Raw genomic sequence first — 27,954 nt, forward strand, 5'->3', positions numbered from 1 at the left:
AATACTTCCGGGCTGCGTTTGCCCCCGGTACTGTTCTCGGTTCCCGGAGCTAGCGGGAGCCGCCGGGCCGTGTGGGCCTGTGCTTTGGAGGCGCTCGCTTTCCTGGCAGGCAGCGGCAGGTGAGTGCGGGTGGGGCAGGAGGGCGGACCCCTGCGCGCGCTGTCACCGGCCAGGCCCTCGGCTCTGTCCCGCGGCCGCGGCGGCTCCGGGCGGCTGGTCGCAGCACTGGCTCCCGGGTGACGGCACACGCGCCCCCGGCGCCCCCGGGGGGCAGGCACCGCGCTATGGCTCTCAGTCGGGAGGGGAGGCTGATCTGGCTTTGGATTTACCGAGTGACCTTGGCTGAGTCGCTCTGCTTCGGGATCCTTGGTCTCCCGGTCTATCAGGAGGGACGCGGCGGCCTTCCGGGGCCGCGGTGGGCGTGGAAAGAGAACCCGGGTGTTGCATGGTGTCGGGGTGCAGCAGCTATGTTATGACAGGTCCCGGTATTTCAGTGACAGACGGAGGGGCGTTTGCGAGAGCTTGCCCAGTGTGTGCGATGCCCTGGGTTCTGACCCTAGTCCCCAGCACCACCGACAAAAGACGCCGCCAGTGGGAACTCCTTCCTTTGAGTTTGGGCGTTTTCCCTGCTGCCATGTCGGTCAGAGGAAGACCGCTCGCAGAGCTTGGAGTAGCCGCCACAGGTTTACATTCCCTGCACAGAGGGGACTTGGCTCCCTTCAGAACCGAGAGGGGCTCTGCGGGGAGGGAAGCCAGGCTCCAGCATAGCCAAGGTTGTTTTCAGAGCTTTGGAAGGCTCCGGTGGCAGTGTTTCTGGAGGCTAGTAGGGGTGTGGGGCCCTTGTATTGTTTTACAGCCAGTAGGAGATGCCAGGGGTGGATCTGGGAGCCTCTTGCTTAGAATGAATGCATAGAGGTTGGGCGGAGGGAACGGTGGTAGAGCCACATCCCTGATCCTGTGTGGAGACTGAAGCTGGATCAGGGATGTGTAAACATGTAGATGGAGAGCCGGGACCCAAATAGCATGTGCCAGTATAGAGAGGGAATGCATTTCAGCGTTGCCACGGGGCATATTTTTCTTGAATGGGCCAGGAAAGGTAAAGGTGAACCATTGCTCTCCTTCCCGGATTATTTTGGTTCTGTTTAGCTGAATTTTAAATGCGTTCAGCTTTCCACACTGGATCCTGGCGACTGTGCGCCAGCCTCGTCTTCACTGAATTGCTTTACAAAGGGGCCCAGATGGGTACAGGAGGTGCCACCCAGAGCCGATGGCACTAAGCATCCTTCTGCTTATGTGTTCCGGATATTCACAGAGCTTTATTTTTTTCCCCTGCCAGCCTGGTATGGCTTGGCATTCCAGTCATTGGGTTGCTTGGAGAAATTAACAGCTTCTGTCTCTGGGCTGTCTTGCTCTCCAGTAACCAGGCTGTGTTTAGCAAAGAACGTGTTTTTTGTTGTGTTTTCTAGAGTGTTGGGAATAAATTGCTGGCTCTGTGCTCAGAAAAGACAGCAGTTAGGGCCAGCCACAAGGCAGCCTGTATTCTTAGGAAATGTATTCAGCAGGGATGATGTAACTGCCTCACTGCTGGCTGGTCTCTGGCCAGCCTTTCTCCTGGGCTTTTGAGCTTACATCACAAAGAGATTGGTGTGGGAAGATGGCAGTTTTGCTACTATCAGACTTTGCTTCCCAGCCATAGGGCATTTTGACTGACCAAGCCTTTCAAGGAAGTCCAGAAGATGCAGCGAGATGGCTTTTGCCTAGGGTTAGATTCAGGTCTCAGATCCCCTTCTCCTTGGCTCTGTGGCTTAGGACAAGTGAGTTGGCTCTCTGTGTTCAGTTTCTTCTGTAATATTAGGGTTATCCTATGGATCTTACTGATTTTTGAGCAGCTGGCACAGGGTCTGCTTGTGGTGACCCCTTTGTAATTGGTACCAATTGTAGCCAGAAACAAGTGAGCTGAATGAGAGGAAGCCAGTTCTTGGGGCCTGATGGCCCTTTTGGCTCTGCCAGAGACATTGATTGCAGCTAAGCCTCTGTTTCCCCAGCTGCTTCAAGGATGCAGTGGGAGATGTGATTAAACTGGGGAGCCTGTCATGCCCTTGTTCACTGTTTCATTCTCTTACCCCGCTTTGTGTGGTGTTTTCTGGTGTTCACACCTGTGCATCTAGCCAAAGAGGAAGCCAGAGATTGCATGACTTTCTCTTAATCTTTCCACTTAAAATTTTCTTTATTTTTATTTTATGTGATTGGGTATTTTGTTTTCATTCATGTTTGGACCCTGAGTCTCTAAAAGAGTGTTAGATTCCCTGGGGCTACAGTTACAGGCTGTTGTAAGCCCCCATGTGGGTTCTGGGAATTAAATCCAGGTCCTCTGTAAAAGCAGACAGTGCTTTTAACCACTGAGCAATCTCTCCACACCCACCCCACCACCACCACCACGCACACACATTTTTTTTTTTAAGGAAGACATTATTTTTATTAGATATTTTCTTCATTTACAGTTCAAATACCCTCTCCCGCCCCATGTTTTTTTTTAATGTGTCTATGTCTGTACTCTGGGCATCTGGGTGTGCACAGAAGTCAGAAGAGGGAGTTGGACCCTCTGGCTGGCACTGGAGTCATGGGCAGCTGGAAATCAAGCACAAGTTCCCTGTAAGGACAGGTGTTCTTAACCACCAAGCCATCTCTCCAGCCGCCACGGCCTCCTTTTCTTCCCTCTCTCGTTCCTTCGTTTTCTTTGTTTCTTTCTTTTGCTTTTGGTAGGTTTTTTTTTGTTTGTTTGTTTGTTTTGTTTTGTTTTGTTCTTGGTTTTTGGTTTTTTTTTCGAGACAGGGTTTCTCTGTGTAGCCCTGGCTGTCCTGGAACTCACTTAGCAGACCAAGCTGGCCTCAAACACAGAAATCCACCTGCCTCTGTCTCCCAAGTGCTGGGATTAAAGGTGTGCGCTACCACCGCCCGGCCACGTTCTTTTTCTTTTTTCTTCATTCTTTCTTTTCTCTCTCTTTTCCCCCAGTGCTGGCTACAGTGTGCACAGTGCCCTGCTCTCTGTAGCCCAGGCTGGCCTTGAACTCTTAGAGATCTTCCTGTTCTAACCTAAGTGCTGGGATTGCAGGCATTCATTTGCTATTGCCCTTCTCCTCTTTCAGCCTGTTCTTCTTGAGAGTAGCCCAGACAGGGCTTAAGTGCGTGGCAGTCCTCCTGCCTCAGCCTCTTGAGGGCTGGTATATTAGTCAGGGTTCTCTAGAGTCACAGAACTTATGGATAGTCTCTCTATAGTAAGGGAATTTGTTATGATGACTTACAGTCTGTAGCCCAACTCCCCAACTATGGTCAGCTGTGAATGGGAAGTCCGAGGATCCGGTAGTTGCTCAGTCCCATGGGGCTAGTGGGTTCCAACAGATGTGCTGGCAAGTAAGTGCAAGCAGGCAAAGAAGAGCCAAGCTTCCTTCTTCCAGTGTCCTTATGCAGGTCTCCAGCAGAAGATGTGGCCCAGATTAAAGGTGTGTGACACCACGCCTGGATCTGGAACTTGTTTTTGTCCCAGGCTGACCTTGAACTCAAATCTCTTTGCTTCAGTCTCCTGGGATTCATAGCCACTGTGCCTCAAGATCTCCATGCCAAGATCCAGGTCAGAAACTTGTATCTCCCAGCCTCAAGACCTGGATCACAGGTGAGCCTTCCAATTCTGAACTGTAGTTCTTTCCAGATATAGTCAGGTTGAAGCCAGGAAGAGCCACTGCCGCTGGGTTTCTGGGCATGGACTCCTGCTACTCTCAGCTTCAGGGTTCTTCCCACATGACTTCCCACTCCCATTTTAGGACCATGAACACACACTAAAGCTGTGGGTCTCCTTTCCTTTTTTTTGTTTGCCAGCAGCAAACAGGGTGTAGAGTGAGGGCCACTGCCAAACAGCACCTTTGAGCTGAATGGGGCTTGGAGGGTAGCTCACTTTGGAAATGTCCCCTGCTTCCAGCTCACAGCTGACTTCTGTGGGGAGAAAAAATAGCAATGTTTAGGAAAAGGCATGGCAGCCTCCCGCTGATCCTCTCTGAGACAGTTTATATATCCTTGGCTGTCCTGGAACTCACTATTAGCTGGCCTTGAACTCACAGAGACTTGACTGCCCTGCTTCCTGAGTGCTGCTCTTCAAGGCATGTGTGGCAATGCCTTTCTTACGTTGATGGCTAATTGGGCGGCATGTAGGTCTGTGTACCATGTGCATGCCCTTGGAGGTCAGAAGAGGGTATCAGATCTCCTGGGACTAGAGTGACAGGCAGTTCTGTGCTGCCATGTGGGTGCTGGGAATCAAACTTGGATTCTCTGGAAGAGTTCCCAAAACACTTAACTGCTGAACCATGTCTCCAGACCCTGTCCCTCCTCCTCCTCCTGTTTTGTTTTAGTTTTTTTTTTTTAATTTTTTGGTTTTTTTTTTTTTTTTTTTTTTTTGAGACAGGGTTTCTCTGGGTAGTCCTGGCTACCCTGGAACTCATTTTGTACACCAGGCTGACCTCGAACTCAGAGAACTGCCTGTGTCTGCATCCTGAGCCCTGGGATTAAAGGTGTGCGTCTCCATTGCCCAGCCCCTGTAGGAGGTTCAGAAGTTTGAGGTCAGCTTGAGCTTCCCGGGTCCCTGGGTAGCACTTGGATGGAGTCCAGGGGCTCCTCCACTGAGGCAGGAGGGGAGCTTCTCTTAGATCAACAGCAGCTGTGTGTCTTCTTTGGCTGGTAGTGAGTTTGCACTGCGAGGATGTGCATGCTTGGGTGGCTGCTGTGCTGGTGGTCTAGACCGTCTCCTTCACTGATGGCCTCTACTATCTTGGCCCCCACCATAACCTAACAGGCCAGGCAGAAGGTACTTTGTAGAACACTTGTGGAACATGGGCCCCAGGGTTGTCAAGGGCACAGGCTGCATGGCATGCACATTTGCAACCCATCCTTCAGCTGCTCTTGTGGCCCTGCTGAGAGACCCAGGGTCACTGTGTGTGCATGCGTTCTTCACCCCATGGATCCAGTTGCAGTAGGTGCCCAGTTCCAACGCATTAGTGCTCGGTACTGTGGTGATCTTTGCCTTTGTGGGAGTTTCAGGTCATGGGGAGAGACTGAGAGTGAGCTAGTAAAAGAACACGAAAAGCCAGGAATTGCAAATTGTGGTTATCCCAGGGAAACCACAGCAAGGGACTGGGAAGGTGGGGTTTACGCATGCTGCAGCAGGAGATCTTTGTGTTGGAGCTGAAGCCTGCATGATGTGAGCGATCCACCCAGGAGGCAAAGAAAGAACAGAAAACTCAATGCATGTGCAAAGGTTCTGATGTAGAGTCAGCCTGACATGACTGAAGAGCAGGGAGTCAGCCTGACATGACTGAAGAGCAGGGAGTCAGCCTGACATGACTGAAGAGCAGGGAGTCAGCCTGACATGACTGAAGAGCAGGGAGTCAGCCTGACATGACTGAAGAGCAGGGAGTCAGCCTGACATGACTGAAGAGCAGGGAGTCAGCCTGACATGACTGAAGAGCAGGGAGTCAGCCTGACATGACTGAAGAGCAGGGAGTCAGCCTGACATGACTGAAGAGCAGGGAGTCAGCCTGACATGACTGAAGAGCAGGGAGTCAGCCTGACATGACTGAAGAGCAGGGAGTCAGCCTGACATGACTGAAGAGCAGGGGGTCACCCTGACATGACTGAAGAGCAGGGAGTCAGCCTGACATGACTGAAGAGCAGGGGGTCAGCCTGACATGACTGAAGAGCAGGGGGTCAGCCTGACATGACTGAAGAGCAGGGGGTCAGCCTGACATGACTGAAGAGCAGGGAGTCAGCCTGACATGACTGAAGAGCAGGGAGTCAGCCTGACATGACTGAAGAGCAGGGGGTCAGCCTGACATGACTGAAGAGCAGGGGGTCAGCCTGACATGACTGAAGAGCAGGGGGTCAGCCTGACATGACTGAAGAGCAGGGAGTCAGCCTGACATGACTGAAGAGCAGGGAGTCAGCCTGACATGACTGAAGAGCAGGGGGTCAGCCTGACATGACTGAAGAGCAGGGAGTCAGCCTGACATGACTGAAGAGCAGGGGGTCAGCCTGACATGACTGAAGAGCAGGGAGTCAGCCTGACATGACTGAAGAGCAGGGACTGGATGGCTGTTACTTAGAGGGAAGGCTAGACTGCTGTGAAGTATGACCGCTGCCTCTGGTTTTGGTCAGGACTTAGCACTCATCTTTGGGGCCCTTTTGTGCTTCCCAGGTCAGTTTGTTTCTGTGTACCCTCACAGGCAGTGGGTGAAAGGAGGGGGACTTTCTGGTTCTGTTTGTTTGTTCTGGAGTGGACTACGGGCCGTTTTGCCTTACCTCCTGAGTGCTGGAACACACTGAGTACTGCCATGCCCAGCGTGGGCCCCCAGTTTTGCTCACTTTCACCCACTGTTAATGCTGCCACTCATGTCCCCAAACTGGAGATGCTGAGCTGTGACTTCCTGAGGCCAGGGTGGTTCTATGGGCCGTGGGATTGTTGCCAGAGCCCAGATAATACTAGAGGACCCCACAGGCCATACCGAGCCCCCAAGGAGAGCCCAGTCCCCTTACCTCCTTCAGTCTTAGTGGTGCTGATGACTAGAAGCCCCGCCTGAGTGAGGTGTGGAGGCTGGCTTAGAGTAGGATGCTCATCACCCACACACTGGGGCTCTGGCCAGGAAAGCGGCAGGTGCAGGTCACGCCCACTCTACCTGAAGGTGGTCGGAGCCTTCTTGAGAAAGCCTGGTGTCTTGAGGGTGAATACCTTGTCAAGGCAGAAGAGGCTGTCAGTGCTTTCCTTACTTAGCCACATTGTGCAGAGCTGTGTGTGCTGCTGTGCCCTCTTGAGCCTGGTTTGTCTGCAGTGTGTGGCACTGACTGTTGCTGTCTTTCCCCAAGGTCCCCTGTGAGCTGCTGGGCTGTGTGCTTCTTCTCACAGCTGGCTGCAGCCCCCTCTGATCTCTCTAGTCCCTATCTAGATCCTTGAATTAAACTCTCCAGTGGTTTATGTGGACTTCCCCAGAAGTCCTCTGTGTAGTGCTGGGAGCTGGACCCAGGGTCCTTCTCACTGAGCAGTGCAGTCCCATCGTCCCACAGGAGTAGTGGGTGTGTCCTCTGAGTAGCTGTGGGTCAGGCCCTTGCACCAGCAGTCCCTCTGTGTGCCCTGATCATTAGCAGCAAACCTCCTTTCTGTTGGTGCCAAGCTCCTTCCTGCTCCAGGAAAACAGGGTGTGGTGGGCTTGGCCTGGACTCTGGAGCCTTCCTGGGCTCTGACCTTATCTCCACCTTGGGAGATCTGGAACCTTGGGTGCTTCTCTCGATGACTGGCTGATTTCAGGGGCCATGGTAACTGCTGTGCCCACTTACTCAGGAGCAAGGGGTTAGTACTGGCACATGCTCTGTAGTGCCAGCTCAGCACCTCCCTGCCGCCACCTCCGGCATCACACCCTGGGCCTGGCAGTGCTTCAGGTTTAAGTGTGCCTCGGGGTTTTCCCAGACTCCTCCTCCTGTCACACCAAGGCCAAGTGTGCACCGGCTTGCTCTCTGAACCTTGCCTTTGGGGGCATTAGTCACTCCTGTGAGCTGGTGAGCAGCAGCGCCTGGCCCATCTGTGTTCTGTGTCAGTGAGGTGGAAGAGCACATGGGGGCCATCTGGGCTCAAGAACCAGCTTAGTCCAGGCCAGCTCTTGGCTTTGCTGCCCTTGGCATTCTGAAGCTGGGGTGGGCACCAGTCAGATGGGTGATGGTTTCTTATCCCCCCTTTTCAGAGCATGCGCTGGTCCATGGGTACCAGGCCAGTTCTTCATGTGATGTGCCAGCCTCCAGTCCCAGAGCCATGGGGGAGATGAGGTAGCCCTTGGGTTTGATTTGGGGAAGCCCAGTTCAATGGATACGAAGTACAAGGATGACTTATTCCGGAAGTACGTGCAGTTCCATGAGGGCAAAGTGGACACCACCCCCGGCAACCAGCAGCCTGGCAGCGATGAGTACCTGCGCGTGGCAGCTGCCACCCTGCTCAGCCTGCACAAGGTGGACCCTTTATATCGATTTCGGCTGATCCAGTTTTATGAGGTGGTGGAGAGCTCCCTCCGCTCTCTGAGCGGCTCCAGCCTGAGTGCTCTGCACTGCGCCTTCGGCATGCTGGAGACAATGGCCATCAACCTCTTCCTGTTCCCCTGGAAGAAGGAGTTCCGCAGCATCAAGGTGAGGTGGGGTGGCCGCCTCTGCCTGCTGCTCCCTCCTGCGTGCCCGTGCCCCTGTTCTCAGCCCATGGGCTCCAAGCAGCTGGGAGCTGGTATGGACCAAAGTCCCAGTTGAGGGGTGGGTAGGTGTGTGTTGGGTGGGGGTTGAGAGAAGATTCTCTGCACTTTCCCTAGCAGGGGACAGGGGGCTGGAATCCTGGCATGTGTCATTTGTTTATTGTCGTGCTAGGGATTAAACCTGTGGTACACGCTCTGTCCCTGAGCTGCATCCCAGCCTTGGGGTGTTCTTGAAACTTTGATAGAAGGCTCAAAATGGACATCCTGGGGCCTAGTATCTCTCTCTCTCTAATCCCACCCCTGTGCTTCTCCTGTGGTACAGAGCCTTCACATACACAGAAACCATGGTCTCTCTGGCCTCCCGGGCCACATGTACTCCTTGCTCGGTGGTATGCTTCTAGTGTGCTCTTGCCTGTGGTCTCCAGGCAGGAGCTCCCCACCCCTCCCTGCCGGGGGCGCTCTGCATCTGGTTTGAACAGGCTTCTCTATAGCATGCCTCTTTTTTTTCCCTGCCCTCTTTCTCCCTAGACCTACACTGGCCCATTTGTTTACTATGTCAAGTCCACGTTGCTGGAGAAGGACATCAGAGCCATTCTAAGGTTCATGGGCTATGAGCCTGAGTTGGGGACTGTGTACAAACTCAAAGAGCTTGTGGAGTCCCTCCAGGTGAAGATGGTCTCCTTTGAGCTCTTCTTGGCCAAGGTCGAGTGTGAGCAGATGCTGGGCATCCACTTGCAGGTGAAGGACAAAGGCTACTCAGAGCTGGACGTGGTGGCTGAGCGCAAGAGCAGCACGGAGGATGCGAGAGGGTGCTCAGATGCACTGCGGAGGCGGGCTGAGAGTCGGGAGCACCTGACCACTTCCATGGCTCGTGTGGCACTCCAGAAATCAGCCAGTGAGCGAGCGGCCAAGGACTACTACAAGCCCCGAGTGACCAAACCCTCCAGGTCGGTGGATGCCTACGACAGCTACTGGGAGAGCAGGAAGCCCCCCTCGAAGGCCTCACTGAGTCTGCGCAAGGAGCCCCTGGCCATGGATATAGGGGAAGACTTGAAGGATGAGATCATCCGCCCATCCCCCTCATTGCTGGCCATGTCCAGCTCCCCCCATGGTAGCCCTGATGACCTTCCCTCCATCTCCTCCATCAATGGCCTTGGCCTTCTTCGTAGTACATACTTTTCCACTCAGGATGACGTGGACCTGTATACAGATTCAGAACCCAGGGCCACCTACCGGAGGCAGGATGCTCTGCGGCCCGATGTATGGCTGGTCAAAAATGATACCCACCCCATCTACCACAAGCGTTCACCCCCCACCAAAGAGTCTGCCCTCTCCAAGTGCCAAAACTGCGGCCTGTCCTGCAGCTCCTCCCTCTGCCAGCGCTGTGACAGTGTGCTGGTCTGTCCTTCGGCCTCCAAGCCCAGCGCTTTCCCCAGCAAGGCTTCTGTACACGACAGCTTGGCCCACGGGGCACCTATGCGGGAGAAGTATGTGGGTCACCAGACTCAGGGCCTTGACCGGCTGGCATCTGTCCACTCAAAGCCCAAGCCCTCTACCACAGCCACCTCCCGCTGTGGCTTCTGTAACCGTGCAGGTGCCACAAACACATGCACCCAGTGTTCAAAAGTTTCCTGTGACGCCTGCCTCGGCGCCTACCACTACGACCCGTGCTGCAGAAAGAGTGAGCTGCACAAGTTCATGGCCAACAGTCAGCTGAACTACAAGTCCACCCCGTTCTCCCAGCTCGTGTACAGATAGGCCTCACCCCCATCTTCCGCTACAAGGGCTACACACCACTGACCTGGCTTGGTCCCATCAAGAGGTAACAGAGCTGCCCAGGAAGGAAGCAGAGACTTGAGCTTGACCTTGGAAGCACCAGGGTTACTGCTTTGTCACATGGCTCACGTAGCAGGTCACATTCCAGCCTGCGGCTGCTGTGTGGTCCGAAGGACAGGATGGCACTTCCATTCAGTCACTTCGCTGCCCTCTCCACTCCCTGCTCAGCTGGTATGGGTTTGGGTTCTGGTTCTGGTTCCCTTGAAATAAGTCTCTGTCTCTGGGACTCTTGCCACACCTGCCCCACCCACTGCAAAGCCAGCTTGGACTGGGAAGGAGCCTTTGGGGTCACCTTCAAATCCCCACCAGGAGTGGCGAGCTAGAGGCCTGCTGGCTTGTGAAATGAGCCCTCCTGCCACACCGGGCCTCTCTGGTGGCTCGCCTCTTTTCCTGCTCCCATGATACAAGGATCCCTAGGCAGATGTCCCCACCCCTTGTCTGCCCCCTGACTGGTATTAATGGGGAGCCAAGTCCAGTATTAGTCGAATGCCATCTTGCCAGCTCCACTCAACCAGCCCACAATGTTGGCAAGCTCTGCTTGGCAGTTGGAAAGTGGACTCCATGGCAGGACTGACGTCCCCTCCTGTTTGCATAACCCCCCCCCTTACTGTATTGTACATACAGAATTTGAGGTTTATTTTTTAATGAGTGTTCAACTTGCAGTGTGTTTCAACATGGTGAAAGAAATTAATGATACGGTATTTATAAAGGTGCCCTGGGTTCTTTAGTCTTCCAAGGGGGGCCGCATGCCCTTTCCCAGTGTTTCTTCCATTGCTAGGGTGGAGCTGGGAGCCTGGCGGAAGGGACTGGTAAAGCCCATGTTCCTTCCCATGGTGGTAGAGAGCTACTGTCTTCCCTACGGTAAATATTATACACCTACCTCCAGTGTGCACACGGGGGTTAGCACGGTGCCGGGGTCTGCAATGACCTCAGTGACAAGATGGGGACCTCAGCCCCCACATCTATAGCTCTGTCTGGTCTTGGTGCCTGCTGAGCATGAATCTTGCACCCTGAACCTTGAATCTCAGAAGGAAATTCAGGCGGTGGGTGCCTCCACCCCCATCTAGCCTTCCTCACTGGTTCCTGAGGCTGTCAATGCGGCTCTCAAGTCTTTTTGCACTAGGGCGGGCAGAGGTGGGATTTGCTCCTTAGATGCCTCTCCAGTATTCAGTGTCCACACTTCCTGGGATAAATCCCACCTCTGGGTTTTCCTTTTTGGGGAGAGGGGCAGGGCAGGAATTTGAAGCTGTCACTTCCTTGTGAAGTGTTAACATAGTTTAGCCATAGGCAGTTATGATGTCCAGTGTTTGGGATCTATGGGCAAGTAGTTTTCCCAAAGCAGGCATTCAGTTCTAGAGCAGGCTTGACTCTGGCCAAACCCTGAGCTACTGTGAATTTGCTGGTGGTCTTCCGACTTACTGGAGTGATTTTTAGGTTTTCCAAATCTTTTTTATCTCTAGCTGATAGACCGCATGTAGTTAGGTGTACATACAGCAGACTCTGGGCAGTTTTATTCCTGAGACTGGCATTCCTGGGCAGCTCTTTGATGTCAGCACCTCAGACCTGGTGGGGCCTGGCCCTTTCCTGAGAGCTCCAGCTCTGCATTCCAGTCACTCCAGCATTGCAGGGACTCTCTCAAGATGGAGGACAGGCTGCCTGAGGAAGTCCAGTGTGTTCCACCAGGAAATACAGTGTATAGACTGGCAAGGCCTCTCCCCTCCTAGGTGTGTCTCACTATAGGAGATCGATGTGAACCGGGTAGTTAAGAATATGCTAATTTAAAATGCACATATTTTGCATTTGATTTCTACAGAGTTGAAATGTTGAGAGATTTAAAAAAAAATAAAGTGTCTTCCATTGTTAAACGAAGTGTTCATGGTGTTACAGCCCCTTTTGTGGCTTCCCTCATTTGCAGCAAGCGCTGGCCTAGACACCACAGTTAGCTCAAGTGACAGGACTCAGACAGATCCTACTGCCTTGGTCATCTGGGGAAGCTGGAAACCAGGCCCGCGGTCAAGCTGTCTGTTTTCCCAAAGTATTACTTTTACTATTAAAGGCACAACTTTTTTTCCCCTGCCTTCTGATTTTTCTCATTAAAGGAATATTCTACCACAGCTAGCCAAAGATTTTTTTTCTTTAAAACACAAAAACAAGGGCTGAAGAGATGGCTCAGCGGTTAAGAGCACTGACTGCTCTTCCAGAGGTCCTGAGTTCAGTTCCCAGCAACCACATGGTGGCTCACAACCATCTGTAACGGGATCTGATGCCCTGTTTTAGTGTGTCTGAAGAGAGCAACAGTATACTCAATGTACATAAAATAAATAAATCTTTAAAAACAAAACTTAGCAGACAGGCAGTGAGATGGTACAATGGTTAAGAACATTGGCTGCTCTTCCAAAGACCCAGATTCAATTGCTAGCACCCACATCATCACAACCATTTCTAACTCCAGTTCTAGGGGACCCAGCACCCTCTTCTGGCATTTGTAGACACTAGGCATGTACATGGTGTATGTCCATACATGCAGGCAAGACACCCATATACACTTTAATATTTCATGCATGTGTCTTTTATTGCCTCAAGCTCTAGTCCCCCACAATGCAAGATGTTGGCTTTTGGGGCACATAGAAGAATTTATCCAGGGTCTTGTGTATGCTAGACAAATCTGGACGAGTCTGTCCCAGCTCAGAGGATGGACCTTTGAACTGCCATTGCCACTGAGGCTGCCCTACAGAACATAGGAGTCCCAGTTTGGGATTCCATTTTTCTTTCGTGTTGTGTGTGTGCATGCTTGCATGTGCTTGTGCATATATGAAAGACCTTCACTGAGGCAGGCTTTTGGTTAAACCCAGAGCTCATGGATCTAGTAACTCATAGAAGTTGGCTTGCCAGTGCCTGAGCTTTGCTTAGTCCAGTCCTGCTCTGTCACATGGCCCAGTCCTCACCCTAATTCCTTCCTATTTGCATGTGCTGTTCCAGGTACCACCATGGGCGAGCTCAGTACCCAAGTAGGACCTGGGCCAGTTCTGACACATTTGGCCTATCTATATTGAAGGTGATAGGGGCCCAGTTCTAATTTACGTGTGTAAGCTCTCTTTAAAATAATTTTTTAATGTGTATGGGTGTTTTGCCTGTACATGTGTCTATGCTGTGTGTGCATGCTGTGCCCACTGAGGCCAGAAGTACATGTGGAATCCCTGGAACTGGAGTTACAGGTAGATGATTCAGAACCTCCATGGTGTGCTTGGAATGGAGTCCCCTCTTCTATGAGAGCAGTCAGTGCTCTTGATGACCCATCTATTTAGCCCCATTAAGTAGGGTTTTGGGTGTGTGTGTGTGTGTGTGTGTGTGTGTGTGTGTGTGTGTGTGTGTGTGTGTGTATGTTTTGAGACAAGTTTCTGTGTAGCCTGGATGTCTTGGAACTCCTTCAGTACAAGAGGCTGGCCTTGAACTCAGAGATCCACCTGCCTCTACCTCCTGAGTGCTGGACTCAAAGGTGTGCACCCCCACTGCCCGGCCACATAGCATATTTTGATCATATCACCTCTCCCCCAGAATCTCTGTTCCAAGGTTCATGCCTTTGTTTCTTAATGACCCTGAGTCCAGTTAGTGTTGCTCATGTGTGTACAAGGGGAGGAGTTTGAGACAATGTCTTACTGAACAGTTCAGGCCAGACTTAAACTTAGGATCCTCTTGCAGGGATGGTCTGAATTCTGGCCATTACGGAATGCTGCTTATGGGCTTGCTTAAAATATCTGGAACCACTTCTCAAGGGTGGGATCGCCCACAGTGGGCTGGGCCCTCATATCAATCATGGAAATGCCCCACAGGCCAGTGTGTGTAAGTGCACAATTTTAATGCCAGCATTTCGAGAGAGGCAGATCTCTGAGTCTAGCCTGGCTTATACAGGACAGCTAAGGCTACACAGAGAAACACGTCAAAAAACAAATGCCTTGTAGGCTTGTCCACAGGCCAATCTGGTACAGGTATTTTACTAATCAAGGTTCCCTCTTCTCAGATGACAACAGTATGTCAAGTTGACAGCTAGCCAGGACACACCCTTTCTGTGCTAAGGTGGCCATCCCCTAGCTGTGGCTTTCTGTTTTTCTTAGGGAAGCGTCTAGACCTTGGTCAGATGTTCCTTCTGTATCAGTCAAAATAGCTATTGTTTTACCCGCCATCCTGTTACTATGGAGTGTTGTGTATGCACTCTGGCTCTTTGGCGCTGATCAGAACACAGGAGACAGACTGCATTAGCAGTAGGCACGTGGGGTTCTGCCCTCTGGGAGAGTCATCCCCACTTAGCTGTCACTCACTCACTCAGTAACATGGAGCACCCAGTTCTGTTTAGCAACAGGATCTTTCATTTCTATCATGTCTATAAGAGGACCTCCCTGTGTGGTGTGAATCTAGACATGTGAAGTTACACAGAAGTGAATGAATACACATTACACATATTTTCTTTGGTTTTATGAGAATTTCTAGTCATTGCTGGCTAGCTACCATTGGAGATCATGTTGGTCTCAGACTTGAAGCAATCCATTTGCCTGAGTCTCCCAAATGTTTGGATTCTAAGTATATTTCACAATGCCTTAGCTTCATGTAAAACAAAAATTGTTTCTCATAGGTATGAGAACCCTGTTTGTTCCCCAGAGCCCAGGTTAAAATGCCAGGTATAGGACTTGAGAGATGGCTTAGTGGTGCAAAAGGCTTGCTGCTCTCAGAACACAGGAGTTTGTATCCTAGCATCCACTTTGGATAGATGGCTCCTGGGCTCCCACGCCTTTAATCCCAGCACTCAGAAAGAAGAGGCAGGCAGATTACTGGGCCTGAAGGCAGCCTGGTCTACCCAGCAAATTCTAGGACAGCCAGAGCTACAGAGACACCCTGTCTCAAAAAAGAAATCAGAAGAATGCTTTCTGCTCTGTCATCCCCACCTCCCCTCTAGCCTTAGAACACCTTCTGTAAGGAGAAGGACCCATGGGCACTCTCCAAGGTGCTGCTCTCTCAGCATCCTGGGTCAGAGGCCTTTCCTCAACAAGGGACTGAGTGGAGCTGAAATGAGCCCAGCTCTTCTGAGAAAGCTACAGCCCCAGAGAAGCACAACAGCACAACATGGAGAACACACGTGTGTTAGTAGTATGTTTTTTTCTTTTCTTTGCCATTTTTTAAAAAAGGCACTCTTATTTTATATTTAGTTCAGGCTGGCTCAGAATTGTGGCCATCTTCCTGTCTCAGCCTAGTGTTAGGATTATGAGTGCACCATAATGCCTAACAGCATGTTTGATTTTTGTTTTGGTTTTTGGTTTTTTGAGACAGGGTTTCTCTGTGTAGCTCTGGCTGTCCTGGAACTCACTTTGTAGACCAGGCTGGCCTCGAACTCAGAAATCTGCCTGCCTCTGCCTCCCAAGTGCTGGGATTAAAGGCGTGCGCCACCAGGCCCACCTAGCATGTTTGATTTTTTTAAAGACAGGGTCTCACTGTATAGCCCTGGTTGGCCTGGAGCTTGCTATGTGGGCCAAGCTGGCTTCCAACTCCGAGACTCCCTTGCCTCTGCCTCCCATATAGCCTATGTTTTTAGTATGTCTCTTCCTCAAGTTCTGGGATGAGTGGGTTGGGGGCTCCTGAGACCCTTTTCTCCATAGCTTTCTGGACTCTAAGGGAGCTAATTCTTCGAGTTTGTCTCTCTACTTTGAGAGCTTTCTCTGAAGCTGACCAGGTTGTATCCTTCAGTGGGACTGAGCCCTTTCTTCCAGGCTGACACCACTCAGAAAAACTGATAGCCATCCTCAGGACCAGGGTATCCTGAGAATCTGATCTGTTCTTCACCGTGGCTTCTCTGACTGCAAGGCTGGTTGAGTTCCCATGAGATGTCACACTCAGCAGCAGCTCCTTCAGGAAGTGTGTGTGCATGAGCCGACTCAGGACCTCACAGAAGGCCTTTCTTCATGAACTGAAGACCAGAGAGGCTCTGGATCCTCAGCCTTTCAGATTCCATGGAGAAGTTAGTTCTCCATTTTCTGCTGTCAAAAACTAATACACTTAAGCAGCTGCAGGCTCAGAGCAATGGCTTCCTGGCACCTGGGAGGAAGTCATGGTTGGCATGAGCATTCTGCCTCAAGTGCTGTTGTTCACTTCTTGGAATGTGCCTGCTGGTGTCCTGCAAAACTGTGGGGACCCAGAGCCACATCTAGGAGTATGCAAACACGTGACACAACAGAGGTCAGCTCTGACTGCATAGCACTTTATTTCTAACTATCCAGTCATGTGACCTGGGGCACCCTTCCCCCAATTCAGCATTGAGGGTGAGGGGAGCAGACAGGCAAGAGGGAAGCTCCAGATGAGGGAGTTGATAGCTTCCCCCGCAGCTCAGACCCCAGGCCCTTCCCAAAGCAGCAAAGGCCCCAGGGACCTTGAACAATGGCTCCCAGCCAGTCTCCCTAAATCACAACAGAAAACTAGGGCTTCCAAAACCCTCCATGTCAGAGAAGAAAGAAACCCAGGCTTGTGAGGAGAGCCTTCAGCTTCTCCTTGGTGGAAGCAGTACAACTCTACCACTCACCAGCCTGCGCTGCCATGGCTCTAAAACAGGGCCACAGCCAGCAAGCCTGGGTGAGGGAGCCACGGCCCCTCCCAACTCTGAAACTGGGTGGACAGGTGGGAGGCAGGATGGAGAAGCAGGGTCACTAGAAGGCCCTTCCTCCCACAGGCTCTCACTGCCTCCTGTTCCTATGCGTGTTCAGTTAACAGTCTGCCTCCTCCTGCTGGGACCTGGTACCCTGGACACATGCCAGCAGAGAAAACAAGCTGCTATTTCTGAAGAGGATGGGGAGGACCCTGTCTCCACATGGTATCTTAGAAACCTTGTGGGTGGTAGACAGCTACTGGATCCTGTTGTGCCAGGAGCGGCTGACCTCTACTACATGGATCCACAGCTAAGGGAGGAGGAACCAGGACAGCAGCAGCTGCCTGGCCCCAGACCTACCACGGGCACGTGGACCTGGTTAGGTTTTAAGAAGACTCCCTGCTCAGTCTCTTGGCATTCTGCTGCACAAAAAGAAATCTGCACACCGAGCCCCTCAGCCTGCTAAGCTGCTAGACATGGCTGACTGGAGGGGCCTGTGACCACAGCACTGCAGGAAGCAAGTCACTGATTCCAAGACCTGGCTCGGAAATACTGCAGGGATGGACCACCAGCAAGTACAGGGTGGCATGCTTACTGGCTAAAGTGCCAGGTACCCAGGGGCACCCATGTTAATATACTCTTGAGTATTTTAGCTTCTGTGTGCCCCTTGGCCTAAACCTGAAATGCAACTGCGGCAGCATCTTGTAGCATCCCTGCCTTTGCTACCGCACGCACACATCAGAACGAGCAGGTCTGAGATGTGCTGGCAGCAGTTTGTCTCTCAGGTAAAATGTCCGAGAAAGGAAAGGCATCTAGCACTTTGCTCCCTGACCAGTGGCTCTGAAGGGCTGGACAGTCTCTCAGGGTGCTAAGCCTATGTCCTCCAGCAAGAGGCAGAGGCACCTCCTGGTGCTCAGCAGAGCTGGTGCACAGAGCTAACGTTCTCACCAGACTCTGGGAAGCTGGCTTCAGGTCTCAGCTAGAAGGAGGGGCCAAGAATGATGGACCAGGGACAGGAGACCTGGAGACAAGGGGCAAGGAATGATACCCTGATTCTTCATCTCAAAAATGGAGCCTGAGTTCTCAGAGAACAACCCAGCCTGAACACAGCCCCTTACCCCAACATTACACAAGGCCACAAAGCGAGCGGCTCCAGTTCCAGGGCTAAGGTGAGAGACAAGGAAGAGGACCATACCTTGGCTTTGCCAAGGACACGTGAGCTGCTGTACAGAAGCAAACTGCAGGTTTCCAACTTCACCGACTTCTGCAGCACAGTGAGGTGGCAGGGCATTAGAGACCTGGCGGTCCTTCCCAAAATCAGAACCACAGTACCTGAGGTTAGAAACACCTGCAACAAGGCCTACTTGGTCCCCATTGTGAGTCAGGGCCATATACAGCCACCCAGAGTACAATGGCGGATGAAGACCCACGTGGGTAGTTGCTGAAGGGCCACGGATGGGCAGAGGGCACCACTCATAAAAGGGCAGGTGAGGACATCAGGTTACAACCATTGCTTGTGGTATGATCCAGCCCCTTATCCTGCGACATGCATGGGTGTGTGTTTCTGTGACCCAAAGTCAAGTGGCCCAAGTGGGGAGCATGGCCCCAGTGCCCTGGAGAGCTGGGGCTGTGGCATGGAGGGCAGAGGACCCAAGCTCCAGAAACTGGTAAAAAACAAAGCTGGGCTCTGATCAGCAGCTGGGTGGAAGGAGCTTCACATTACAGGGTCTAGAAAGAGGCCGCTGGGGGGACAGAAGAATGAGAGATGAGGCAGTGGGAGATAGGAGAGGGGACATGGAGGTGACTCCCACACTCCCAAAGACCCTGTGCTTCCATTTTGTCTCTTCAGAGAACACTCCAAACCCAGGGGATGGGTGAACACCTTTGCTAGAAGCATTCAGGTTGACCCCTGCCATGCACCAGTGTAAACATTTTCACTGTGCCCACAGAGGTCATAGGTGCCTTCCCAAAAGCAGGCTGGGAAGTGCCAGTACCATGTTAAGAAAGTCCATCAGCCTTTCTCTTGGGGAGTGCCAGACACAGAACAGGGGCTGTTCTCTCTTGGCCTTGGCACCAAGTTACTGCTGCTGACACCAAGGCACCGTGACAATTCCAAGACAAATGGAAGATGTGCCTGCCAGCAGCTGCTCCGGAGGTGAGGAAGGCACGGCCCAGGCATGGCATGAGATGAGCAAGCAGCCTTCCAAGGCTTTCTCTGTGGCCTGGCAGAGAAGCAGGAAGGAGGCTGGTAACTGCCATCCTCTGCGGGCCTGGAAACAACAGTGGGTTATATCTGGTTCCGAGTTATGGAGGCCAATCCCATTTCTAAAGCCAGCATGCTCCAAAGGTCTGAAGCTTCCTAGCTGAGACTAGCCCTTGACCTACCATCTTGTGTTCTGAGGAGGCTGAGTGAGGCACTGTGAGCTCAGAACAACTCCTGCTCGTCATCCTCAGAGCCTGATGGTCCTTGACGGACCTCCTCATACCACTTGTTGGTGAGGCTCTTCATCTGGATGCGGCCATGGTGGAGGTCCTGTGGGGAGATATGTAAGAAGACTGTCAGGGAGTCAGGCGACAAGGCTGTGAACCGATAGGCTGGAGGTAACGGGAGGATTTACTGACAAGTGAGGGGGATGGAGGGAGAGAAACGCAGGTTAGAAGCTAGGCCTTTGGAATTAGATGTCTGGGCTCTGTGGCAGCTTGCAGTGTGCTGCCCTGTGTGTGTGTTCCTTCCCTGGGCCTCAGTCTCCCCATCTGTCAAGTGAGATGACATGTTTTGCTGCTTAGCTGTTAAAGGACACAGGTCACATAGGGTTGGAGGTGCCATGCTATCACACATAGGTTGGGAATCCCGCCCACCCCAAGGAGAAGGCTGACTCAGCATCAGAAGCCCATCCATCTTCCAAGGTGTGTAGGGAAGGAAAAGCAGCAGGGCAGAGCTGGGCTGAGGGGAGGCAAAGGGTCCCTCATGTGCCCACCTCCTGTGTCAGCCGCCGTGTGAAGAAGGGGTTCAGGTACTTGGCATCCAGCCACATGAAGCCTTTGAGGTCCTGCTGTCTGATGTAGTGAGCTTCGTACTCTTCCTCAGTGAGCTCTGACAGGTGCTCTGACTCGATGGCATTACCCTGTATGACAGCTGTCAGCGTCAGCAAACACTGCCCTGGGAGCCCCATCTGCCCTCCTCCCAGAATGCCTACCCTAACACACCCTGCCTTAGTACAGGTGATCACAGGCACGGACCTTTTGGGACCCCCAGAGCCTGTCCTTGGCAGGTTGGGCCAGTAACAACAAGACTGAACGTAAGAGGCTCTAAAGTTTCAAGGCACCACTGGCCTGTGCCTGCAGTGCAGAGGAAAGTGGAGGAGGTGCCTGGTCGGTCTCTGGGGTTTGAGAAGCCTGAAGATGACACACGTTTCAGCCCCAGCTGCAATTTCTGCAACAACAGGTCAGTGCTGGGCTACAAATCTGCATATTCAACATGGTGCTGCTGCTGGTCTGGGAAGCCATGGTGTCTGTGAGGGCAGGCAATGCCTGGAGCCCTTCTTATGCCTCAAGAGTTCTCACCTGCAGCCCCCTGCACATTCTACTGCTGTGGCCACAACGGTGTATTTATTACCCCACCCACTGGGCTGACTGTCTAAGAATGGCTGTAGCCTTGGCAGGAATGTCAGTCTGCACTGGGCTCACATCTGTTCTAACATGGGTTCCCAGTGCCCATGGTAGGTGGCTCACACCTGCTCACAGCTCTGGTTCCGGAGGCTCTAATGCGCTCGTCTTGCATTCATGAACACACACACACCACAGCATGCACAGACACAGACACACATGTACTTTTAAAACAGTTGGAAAATAGGAAACAAAAACAGGGCTGGTGAGATGGCTCAGCGGGTAAGAGCACCAGCTGCTCTTCCAAAGGTCCTGAGTTCAAATTCCGGCAACCATATGGTGGCTCACAACCATCTGTAATGAGATCTGACACCCTTTTCTGGAGTGTCTGAAGACAGCTACAGTGTACTTACATATAATGAATAAATACATCTTTTTAAAAAAAAAAAAAGGAAACAAAAACAAAAGAGATGGCTCAGCAGTTAAGAGCACTGACTGCCTTCCAGAGGTCCTGAGTTCAATTCCCAGCAACCACATGGTGGCTCACAACCATCTGTAATGGGATGGGATGCCCTCTTTTGGTGTGTCTGAAGACAGTACGATGTACTCACATACATGAAACAAATAAATCTTAAAAAAAAAAAGTTTAAAAACAAAAAACTAGAGAGCATAACACCACATGAAGTGGTTAGCGAGGAGAAGCTGGGAAGACAGCTCAGCATGAGAGGTACCTGCAGAGCCTGAGGCTCTGGACCAGTGGCCTGGCTCCCCTCTCAGATGGTACTCGGATGACTGACCCAAGTTACATCTCAAACAGGAAGAAGACTAGAGGGCAGTGCATCTCAGGAGTGTGGGAGGGGTGGGACAGGGAGGTGGATCAGGAGTCTGGACTGGTAGGTACATCAGAAGAGGAAGAGCTAGGTGGTCACAGCCCAAAAGTGGCCTGGCAGCAGGAGGAGGCTCATAGGAAGTAGAGGTGGGCAGGACGGTACAGAAGCCTCTGCTTCCATTGTGGCCAGGGCCTATGTCCTTGAGGATGTCACCTTGCTTACGGCTCTCAACAGTCACAACAAGCCACTAAACTCTTGGTCCCTATCGAGTGTAACTGTGCATTGAAGAATACCAACATTTGACAGCTCCTGGCCCTGACCTGGGCTTCTGGCTCAGCCCCTGGCAGCAAAAGCACTCTCCTGGGAGACTGGCATAGGGCCAGGCTTTACTTCAAATGTCCTGAGCTGCAGATGGCTTCAGCAGGTCACAAGGCTGGGCTGGCACACACCCTACCCCAAAGAGCCCTGTTTCAGAAGCCAAGGCTTGCACCTGTTCTCAGGGCTGCACTGCTGGCTCTGAGGTAAGCACGTGTACAAGCAAGCCCCTGCCCTATCCTGCCCTGCCCTGCCTGCCCTCCCAGGTAGACGGGCCACAGGCCCTCAGCTGTACCAACCATCTTCTCAGTCTTGCTGAGGTTGACGTCTTTCTTGCTCCTTCGGCGAGCCCGGGAGTCCTCGATGTCCACAAGGCGGATGAGGGGCATGGTGCTGCCGCCCAGCAGCAGGATGGTGAAGAGCACGATGACGATGGTAGTGGTGCCGATGAGCTGACGTTTCTCCATGGGCTCCAGGCCCAGGTGCAGGCTCAGTGCATAGGGGATGGCCCCTCGAAGACCTGGGGATGGCAAATGGGGACTCAGGGCCACACCGGAAGAAGAGGGGAAAGAGAAGGAAGTGGCTCTAGGGTGGCTTCAGTGGGATCTGATTCTGATGGGAGTGGCCCAGGATGCGAGAGTAAGAGGCAGGGTGGCAAGCTTAAGTCTCTTGCACATCTGCATGAGCTGGTTCTAGGCAAAATGACAAAGGTCATGCCGGGTGTGGTGGCGCACACCTTTAGTCCCAGCACTCAGGAGGCAGAAGCAGGCGGATTTCTGATTTCAAGGCCAGCCTGGTCTACAAAGTGAGTTCCAGGACAGCCAGGGCTATTCAGAGAAACCCTGTCTCAAAACAAACAAACAAACAAACAAACAAAAAAGACAAAGGTCATGCTGTGTAGCAGGGTGTATCTGGGGACCCATGGTCTGTCATGAGCCATCATCATCATGTGTCATCACAGCTAGGTAGCTGAGTCCTCCTTGGGTGCCCCAGGCTACCAGTTAAGAGCTGCCTGTCACAAAACCTGGCTGGCAGGTGCTGCCACTCTCCTTGGCAGTGTGGATCAGGTTGAGCACAAATGCCCTGCCCAGGGCTATGCAGCAGACACAGGAGCAGGAGAGTGTGGCTTGTCTGTGAAGCTGCTGGCAGTGATGAGGACATAGCGGGGAGCCAGTAGACCTGCCCTACATACACAGAGAAGGGACCCCAAGCCTTCCCAAGCTCTCCGAGCAGATAGGAGAGACAGTAAACACTACACCACATTCAGGAGAAGAGTCACTGGGAACAGAGACCATATGGGGTGGCTCAGACAGGGTGGGGGTGGCTCTGCAAGGGCCTGGAAGCTACAGCACTCAGGCCTGAGATGGCAGCAAGGCCAGAGTGCGCGGGATCCAGTGTCAAAAGCAGGGGCAGCCTCGACTTCTCCAAACCCACGAGGGCCACAGGATGAAGGAACCAGACACCTATGATGGCATCAGTGTGCACATATGCCCAGCCAGTGCCAATGAAGGGAGCCGAGTATACCAACCTACCATGCTGCTTCCTAAGGCTGTAGGCCCCAGCTTAAGGAACTTGCTGAAGCCCACAGCACCCAGAGACAGAGAAGAACATGAAACTGGGTTCCAGAGAAGGGTTGGTTTGGAGAGCTGGATGGAAAAGAGCAGACATGGCAGGGACCCATGTTCAGAAGGAGGTGGAGCCAGACCCTAGGGTGACATTGTCTGTGGTCAGTGTGGGAAGTGCTAGGTGGGAGGCTGGGAGCCCCAGAGGACAGTGTCTTCCATATACTGGCAATAACAGTGGGAGGAAGGAAGCAGAAGCCCAACAGAAACAGTAGGCTGGGGCTAGTGCTGCAGAAGCCACTGCTAAGCTGACTAAGGCCAAAGCCAGCACAGCAGAAGGGGCAGAAGTGGAGAAAATAGAGACAGGGTGAGGAACTGGGAGGAGACTGTTTACAGCACTTGGGAGGCAGCGTCAAGGAAGATGGCTGCAAGTTCAAACCTAGTCTACACTGCAGGTTTCAGATCTGTTAGACCTCTATGTTTGTGTGAGACAGGGTCCGGGTTAGACTCAAGCTAGAAACCTTTCTGCCCTGTTCTCCCACATAGCTGGTGTGTGTTCTAGTTAAACACTACTGAACCTGGCTCACAGTTTTTACAATAAGGTCTTTTTTTAAAAATATATGATTTGCCGGGCGTGGTGGCGCACGCCTTTAATCCCAGCACTCAGGAGGCAGAGGCAGGCGGATTTCTGAGTTCGAGGCCAGCCTGGTCTACAAAGTGAGTTCCAGGACAGCCAAGGCTACACAGAGAAACCCTGTCTCGAAAAACCAAAAAAAAAAAAAATATATATATGATTTATTATTTATATGAGTACACTGCAGCTGTCTTCAGACACACATCAGAAGAGGACATTGGATCCCATGACAGATGGTTGTGGGCTATCATGTGAATGTTGGGACTTGAACTCAGGACCTCTGGAAGAGCGGTCTGTGCTCGTCGTAACTGCTGAGCCGTCTCTTCGGTCTCAATAAAGAAGTCTTTTGAAGAAGAATTCTGAGGCAGACTGGAGTGGACATTATAAAGGGGATGCTGCAGTCCAGCTCACACGGAAGTACCTTTCACTATACTCAGTCACTTTACTTTTATTTTTTGAGACAGGCCTCACTGTGTGGCTCTGGCTGGCCTGGAGCTCTCTATGAAGAACAAGTTGGCACTGAACTCACAGCACTCTGTCTGCTGGGATCCAAGGCATGTGCCACAATAGCTGGCTACTGAAACTTAAATAAAGACCCTAAGGGGCAAAGGGCAGTGGTGGCACACATCTTTAATCCCAACACTTAGGAGGCAGAGGCTGGCGGATCTCTTGAGTTCAAGGTTAGCCTGGTCTACAAAATGAGCTTCACGGCAGCCAGAACTGTTATACAGAGAAGGGGCCTGCAATGCTCAGCTTCAGCTCTGAGGACTCTGTAGCAGAAGGAGAAATAACCTGCCTAGCATGAAGGATGGTGATGGCTAGGTCAAAGGGCCAAGTACCAAAGTGCCTGCCTAACATGAGGAGGCCCTGGGTCAGGTCCCCACACTTAGCACCATAACACAGCATGCCTTTCCACACTAACCGCACCACACCCAGGTCTACCAAGGCTCTTGCTTTTTTGTTTGTTTGTTTGTTTGTTTTTGGGTTGGTTTTTTTTGTTGTTGTTGTTTGTTTTTCGAGACAGGGTTTCTCTGTATAGCCCTGGCTGTCCTGGAACTCACTTTGTAGACCAGGCTGGCCTCGAACTCAGAAATCCGCCTGCCTCTGCCTCCCGAGTGCTGGGATTAAAGGCGTGCTCCACCACGCCCGCACCAAGGCTCTTACTAAAGCACTCCATGGTGCTATGGTGATGGTGCCATATGGTACCAACTGTTAAGAGCTTGGCTTCCCAGGGACCTCTGCCTTCAAGCCCCAGGTTTAGACCCACCCACCCTGGCTGCCACTCACCACTGAACCACATGATGAACATCATCTTGGGGGTGATTTTGTGATCTCGGAAGAAGTTCAGCAGATAGGACAGAGGGAAGATGTTGACGGCTCTGCCAAACAGGACCAGCACCTGCCAATGTCAACGTGCCCAGTATAGGTGGAATCCACTGCGTCTTTAAGCTAACACAGTGTAGCACACCTGTCTAAGACGGCCTTGTCCTTGGCCATGAAAGACAACAGCACAATGCTGCCCTGGCTCTGCCTGGATGAAGCTTTGGAGAGAAGAGACTAGCAAGCATCACCCACTAGCAAGCTTTAGTCAGACAGCCCCAAAATAAAGGTGAGCACCAACTAGCTCCCAGCTGTGCCTAGAGGGGAGCTAAGGGACAACCAAGACTCCATACTGGGGAAGGCATATGCTAATTTTTCCCACTAGAGGCACTGTAGAGTCAGGTGAGGGCAGTCAGGCTCCTCACTCTCTGGTATGGTCTGGCTCCTCAGAGCAAGTAGGGTGGGTGGGCTGAGTGAGCTCCAGCTGGGAGCACAAAGGTGACTCAGGTAATCAACTATGGCTCCACACAATGCGGGAGGGAGTGGGAGGAGCATCTGCATGTGCACAAGGCCCTGGATTGGATCCTGCAACTCAAAACCAGTGCAACTTTCTATGGAGGGCCTTTCCAAGGCGTCCCCAACCTGTGCTCATTGGACAGACTGTGACATAGGCTGCTCTAAAGGAAGTCACAATGGGGATGGAGACAGGACACAAAAGGGCCCAAGAGACTTGGGATCTCTTGCAGTTGGTCACATCTCTCCTTTTTTTTTTTTTTTGAGACATGGAGCCTAGGCTGTTGTTGAGCACGACATATAGTTAAAACCTTTTACTGTCTTTTGAGACAGGGTTTCACTGTGTCACCCTGGTTGGTATGAAACTTGCACCATAGACCAGGGTGGCCTTGGACTCACAGAGGCCTGCCTGCCTCTGCTTCCTGAGGGCTGGGGTTAAAGACAGGTGCCACCACAACTCAGCTATCCTTAAACTCTTTGATCCTCCTGCCTCCATCTCCCAAGTGCTGGGGTTATAGGCATCACTGCCATGCCCTGCCTAAAACTACTATTTAAAGGAAACCACAGCATCCAAGGTCACTGAAACTGTAAAACACTGAGATCTTTTAAACACAAAAAATTTTCAACAGAAGCACATTTCTGTAGTTGTTGCCTCTGAACTGTTAACAGTTACATAAATGATTCCAAACCATGTAGTTACTATTTTAAAAATAAGCCATTCAATACGAAAAATAAGAAAAGTACTTACTATGCACCAGATGACAAAGGAAATTTCAAACTTGTGAGGGAAACTAAAAATGGAGAGGCCAAGAAACGCAAACACACATGTTTCTGAAAGAAACCAGAGAACAGGTTCCTCTTACAATTCAGTAGTAACTAAGCAAGCTTCCCTGAGGCCACGCCAACAGCCACGCCCGCCGTGTCAGGCTTTGTAAGCGGGCTTTCGGGGCGAGGTGGGGAAGTGGATAGTTGAGATGGGGTCCTGCTATTTGACCAGGCAAGCCTGGAATGCAGTGTGAGTGCTGAGACGGCTGGTGTGAGCCGCCACAGCTGGCTTGCTTCCTTACTACCACACAGGCCATGGCCCTTGCCACTGAGAATTTCACAACACAATGAGTTAACTGTCAGATACTAAGCAAATGACCACGTTCCCAGCATGCATTTCCTGAACGCTCACTGGTCAGGATCCTCTGGGGCAGCAAAGTGGCAGACATTGTGAGCATGTGACTGTGGTGCCACATGACAGATGAGAGAGGGGGCACTTTAGTTAACTCCCCCCCCCCCAGTAGGTCCGAGAGGAAGCTAACTCACAGAGCTTGCAGGGAGGACCGATTTTCAGGCTTGGCTGCACTTGGTGTGCAAGCAATCACTTGTGTGTGCTGAAAACAGCACCTCCCAAGTCTAGGTTCCTGCCACGCATGGTTGGCACACGTCTTTAATCCCAAAACTTAGAAGGAAGCATCTGCATGTTTGTGAGTTCGAGGCCACCCTGGTCTATAAACCAAGTCCAGGATAGCCAGGACTACACAGAGAAACCTTGTCTCAATAAATAAATAAGACAAAAACAAACAAAAGAAAACAAGAAAGAAAACAACTTTCCAGGCTCCTGATTAAACTATGGCCCCAAGAGACCAACCGCTAAGGAGACAGGGACTGCATATTAGATGTACACAAGCTGCTGAGGTGCTAACACGGCTCAGCGGGGTGGAGTCTTCAGTGGGGCCACAGGCAGCAGGTGCTTGCCCTTCCCCTCTGAGATGCCTTCTTATGTGATACTGTCTGCTCCTCCAAGCCAGAGCACCTAGGCCTACTTCACCTTTCCCTGAAGCAAGAATGTGTGGTTAAGCCGGGCGGTGGTGGCGCACGCCTTTAATCCCAGCACTTAGGAGGCAGAGGCAGGTGGATTTCTGAGTTCGAGGCCAGCCTGGTCTATAGAGTGAGTTCCAGGACAGCCAGGGCTACACAGAGAAACCCTGTCTTGAAAAACAAACAAAAAAAGAATGTGTGGTTAACTTAACCCAGCCATATAAGCTGCTTCTGGCAATGCAAGCTACATCAGAACAGCCTAGTGCACTGGCTGAACTTCTCTTGGAGGAGCTGTCAGGAGAAAGCCCATGCCTGGTGAGTTTGACAGCGGGTGTGACAGAGTTTCAGGAGCTGCATGCATGTGCCCCCGCATGTAAAGCTGGTCTGAGTGCAGACAGAAGCTGAGGAGTGTGCTGTTCTCTGTTGCCTGCCCTGAGGGGGTCAGGTCAGGTTCAAACCTTTAGCTGAGGCTTTCTGGTGAGAACTGTGGGTCAAATGACTATGACACTAGAGGGCTGTCTTCTAGCTTGCTCCTTGGCAGTGGGATCTCTGGCTTCTCCTTACCCAGCCTCCCACAGCCAGCCCTGACATCCTGGCTCCAAAGTGAAACAGGGCCCCTCAACACCAGGGGAGGCTGAGGTTG

The 27,954-nt window shown here is 52.0% G+C and overlaps 2 protein-coding genes across 4 annotated transcripts in view; one reads left to right on the forward strand and one right to left on the reverse strand.

Moving 5' to 3' along the window:
- Positions 1-11,969, forward strand: Spata2 (spermatogenesis associated 2). 2 transcript variants are annotated; one of them, XM_021156155.2, is made up of 3 exons: positions 1-119; positions 7,773-8,208; positions 8,793-11,969. In XM_021156155.2, exons 2-3 carry the CDS (start codon positions 7,891-7,893, stop codon positions 10,020-10,022), a joined length of 1,548 nt encoding a protein of 515 aa, XP_021011814.1. In that variant the 5' UTR covers positions 1-119; positions 7,773-7,890; the 3' UTR covers positions 10,023-11,969. The 2 variants fall into 2 exon arrangements, with proteins under 2 accessions (XP_021011814.1, XP_021011815.1); XM_021156156.3 differs by lacking the exon at positions 1-119 and adding an exon at positions 3,577-3,670.
- Slc9a8 (solute carrier family 9 member A8) overlaps positions 3,664-27,954 on the reverse strand; it is a 68,961-nt gene continuing 44,670 nt past the window's right edge. Inside the window, exons 12-17 of one of the 2 annotated variants that reach the window (XM_085832201.1) lie at positions 26,254-26,336; positions 24,960-25,071; positions 21,776-21,996; positions 19,704-19,850; positions 19,111-19,258; positions 3,664-3,987 (exon numbers count right to left, since the gene is read on the reverse strand). In XM_085832201.1, coding sequence (XP_085688327.1) covers positions 19,151-19,258; positions 19,704-19,850; positions 21,776-21,996; positions 24,960-25,071; positions 26,254-26,336 — 671 coding nt within the window. In that variant the 3' untranslated portion in view covers positions 3,664-3,987; positions 19,111-19,150. Of the gene's footprint in view, positions 3,988-16,323; positions 18,996-19,110; positions 19,259-19,703; positions 19,851-21,775; positions 21,997-24,959; positions 25,072-26,253; positions 26,337-27,954 lie in introns of those variants that run through there. The other variant, XM_021154810.3, reaches the window with a different exon arrangement.

Source organism: Mus caroli, unplaced genomic scaffold (genome assembly GCF_978045245.1).
Source record: "Mus caroli unplaced genomic scaffold, Mus_caroli_1 scaffold_2, whole genome shotgun sequence".
Taxonomy (NCBI): domain Eukaryota; kingdom Metazoa; phylum Chordata; class Mammalia; order Rodentia; family Muridae; genus Mus; species Mus caroli.

Excerpts from the sequence above, each read along its gene's own strand:
- Spata2 (XM_021156155.2), top strand. The coding sequence starts at position 7,891 with ATGGATACGAAGTACAAGGATGACTTATTCCGGAAGTACGTGCAGTTC. Across the intron at positions 8,209-8,792 it reads AGGAGTTCCGCAGCATCAAG|ACCTACACTGGCCCATTTGT; the intron begins GTGAGGTGGGGT and ends CTTTCTCCCTAG.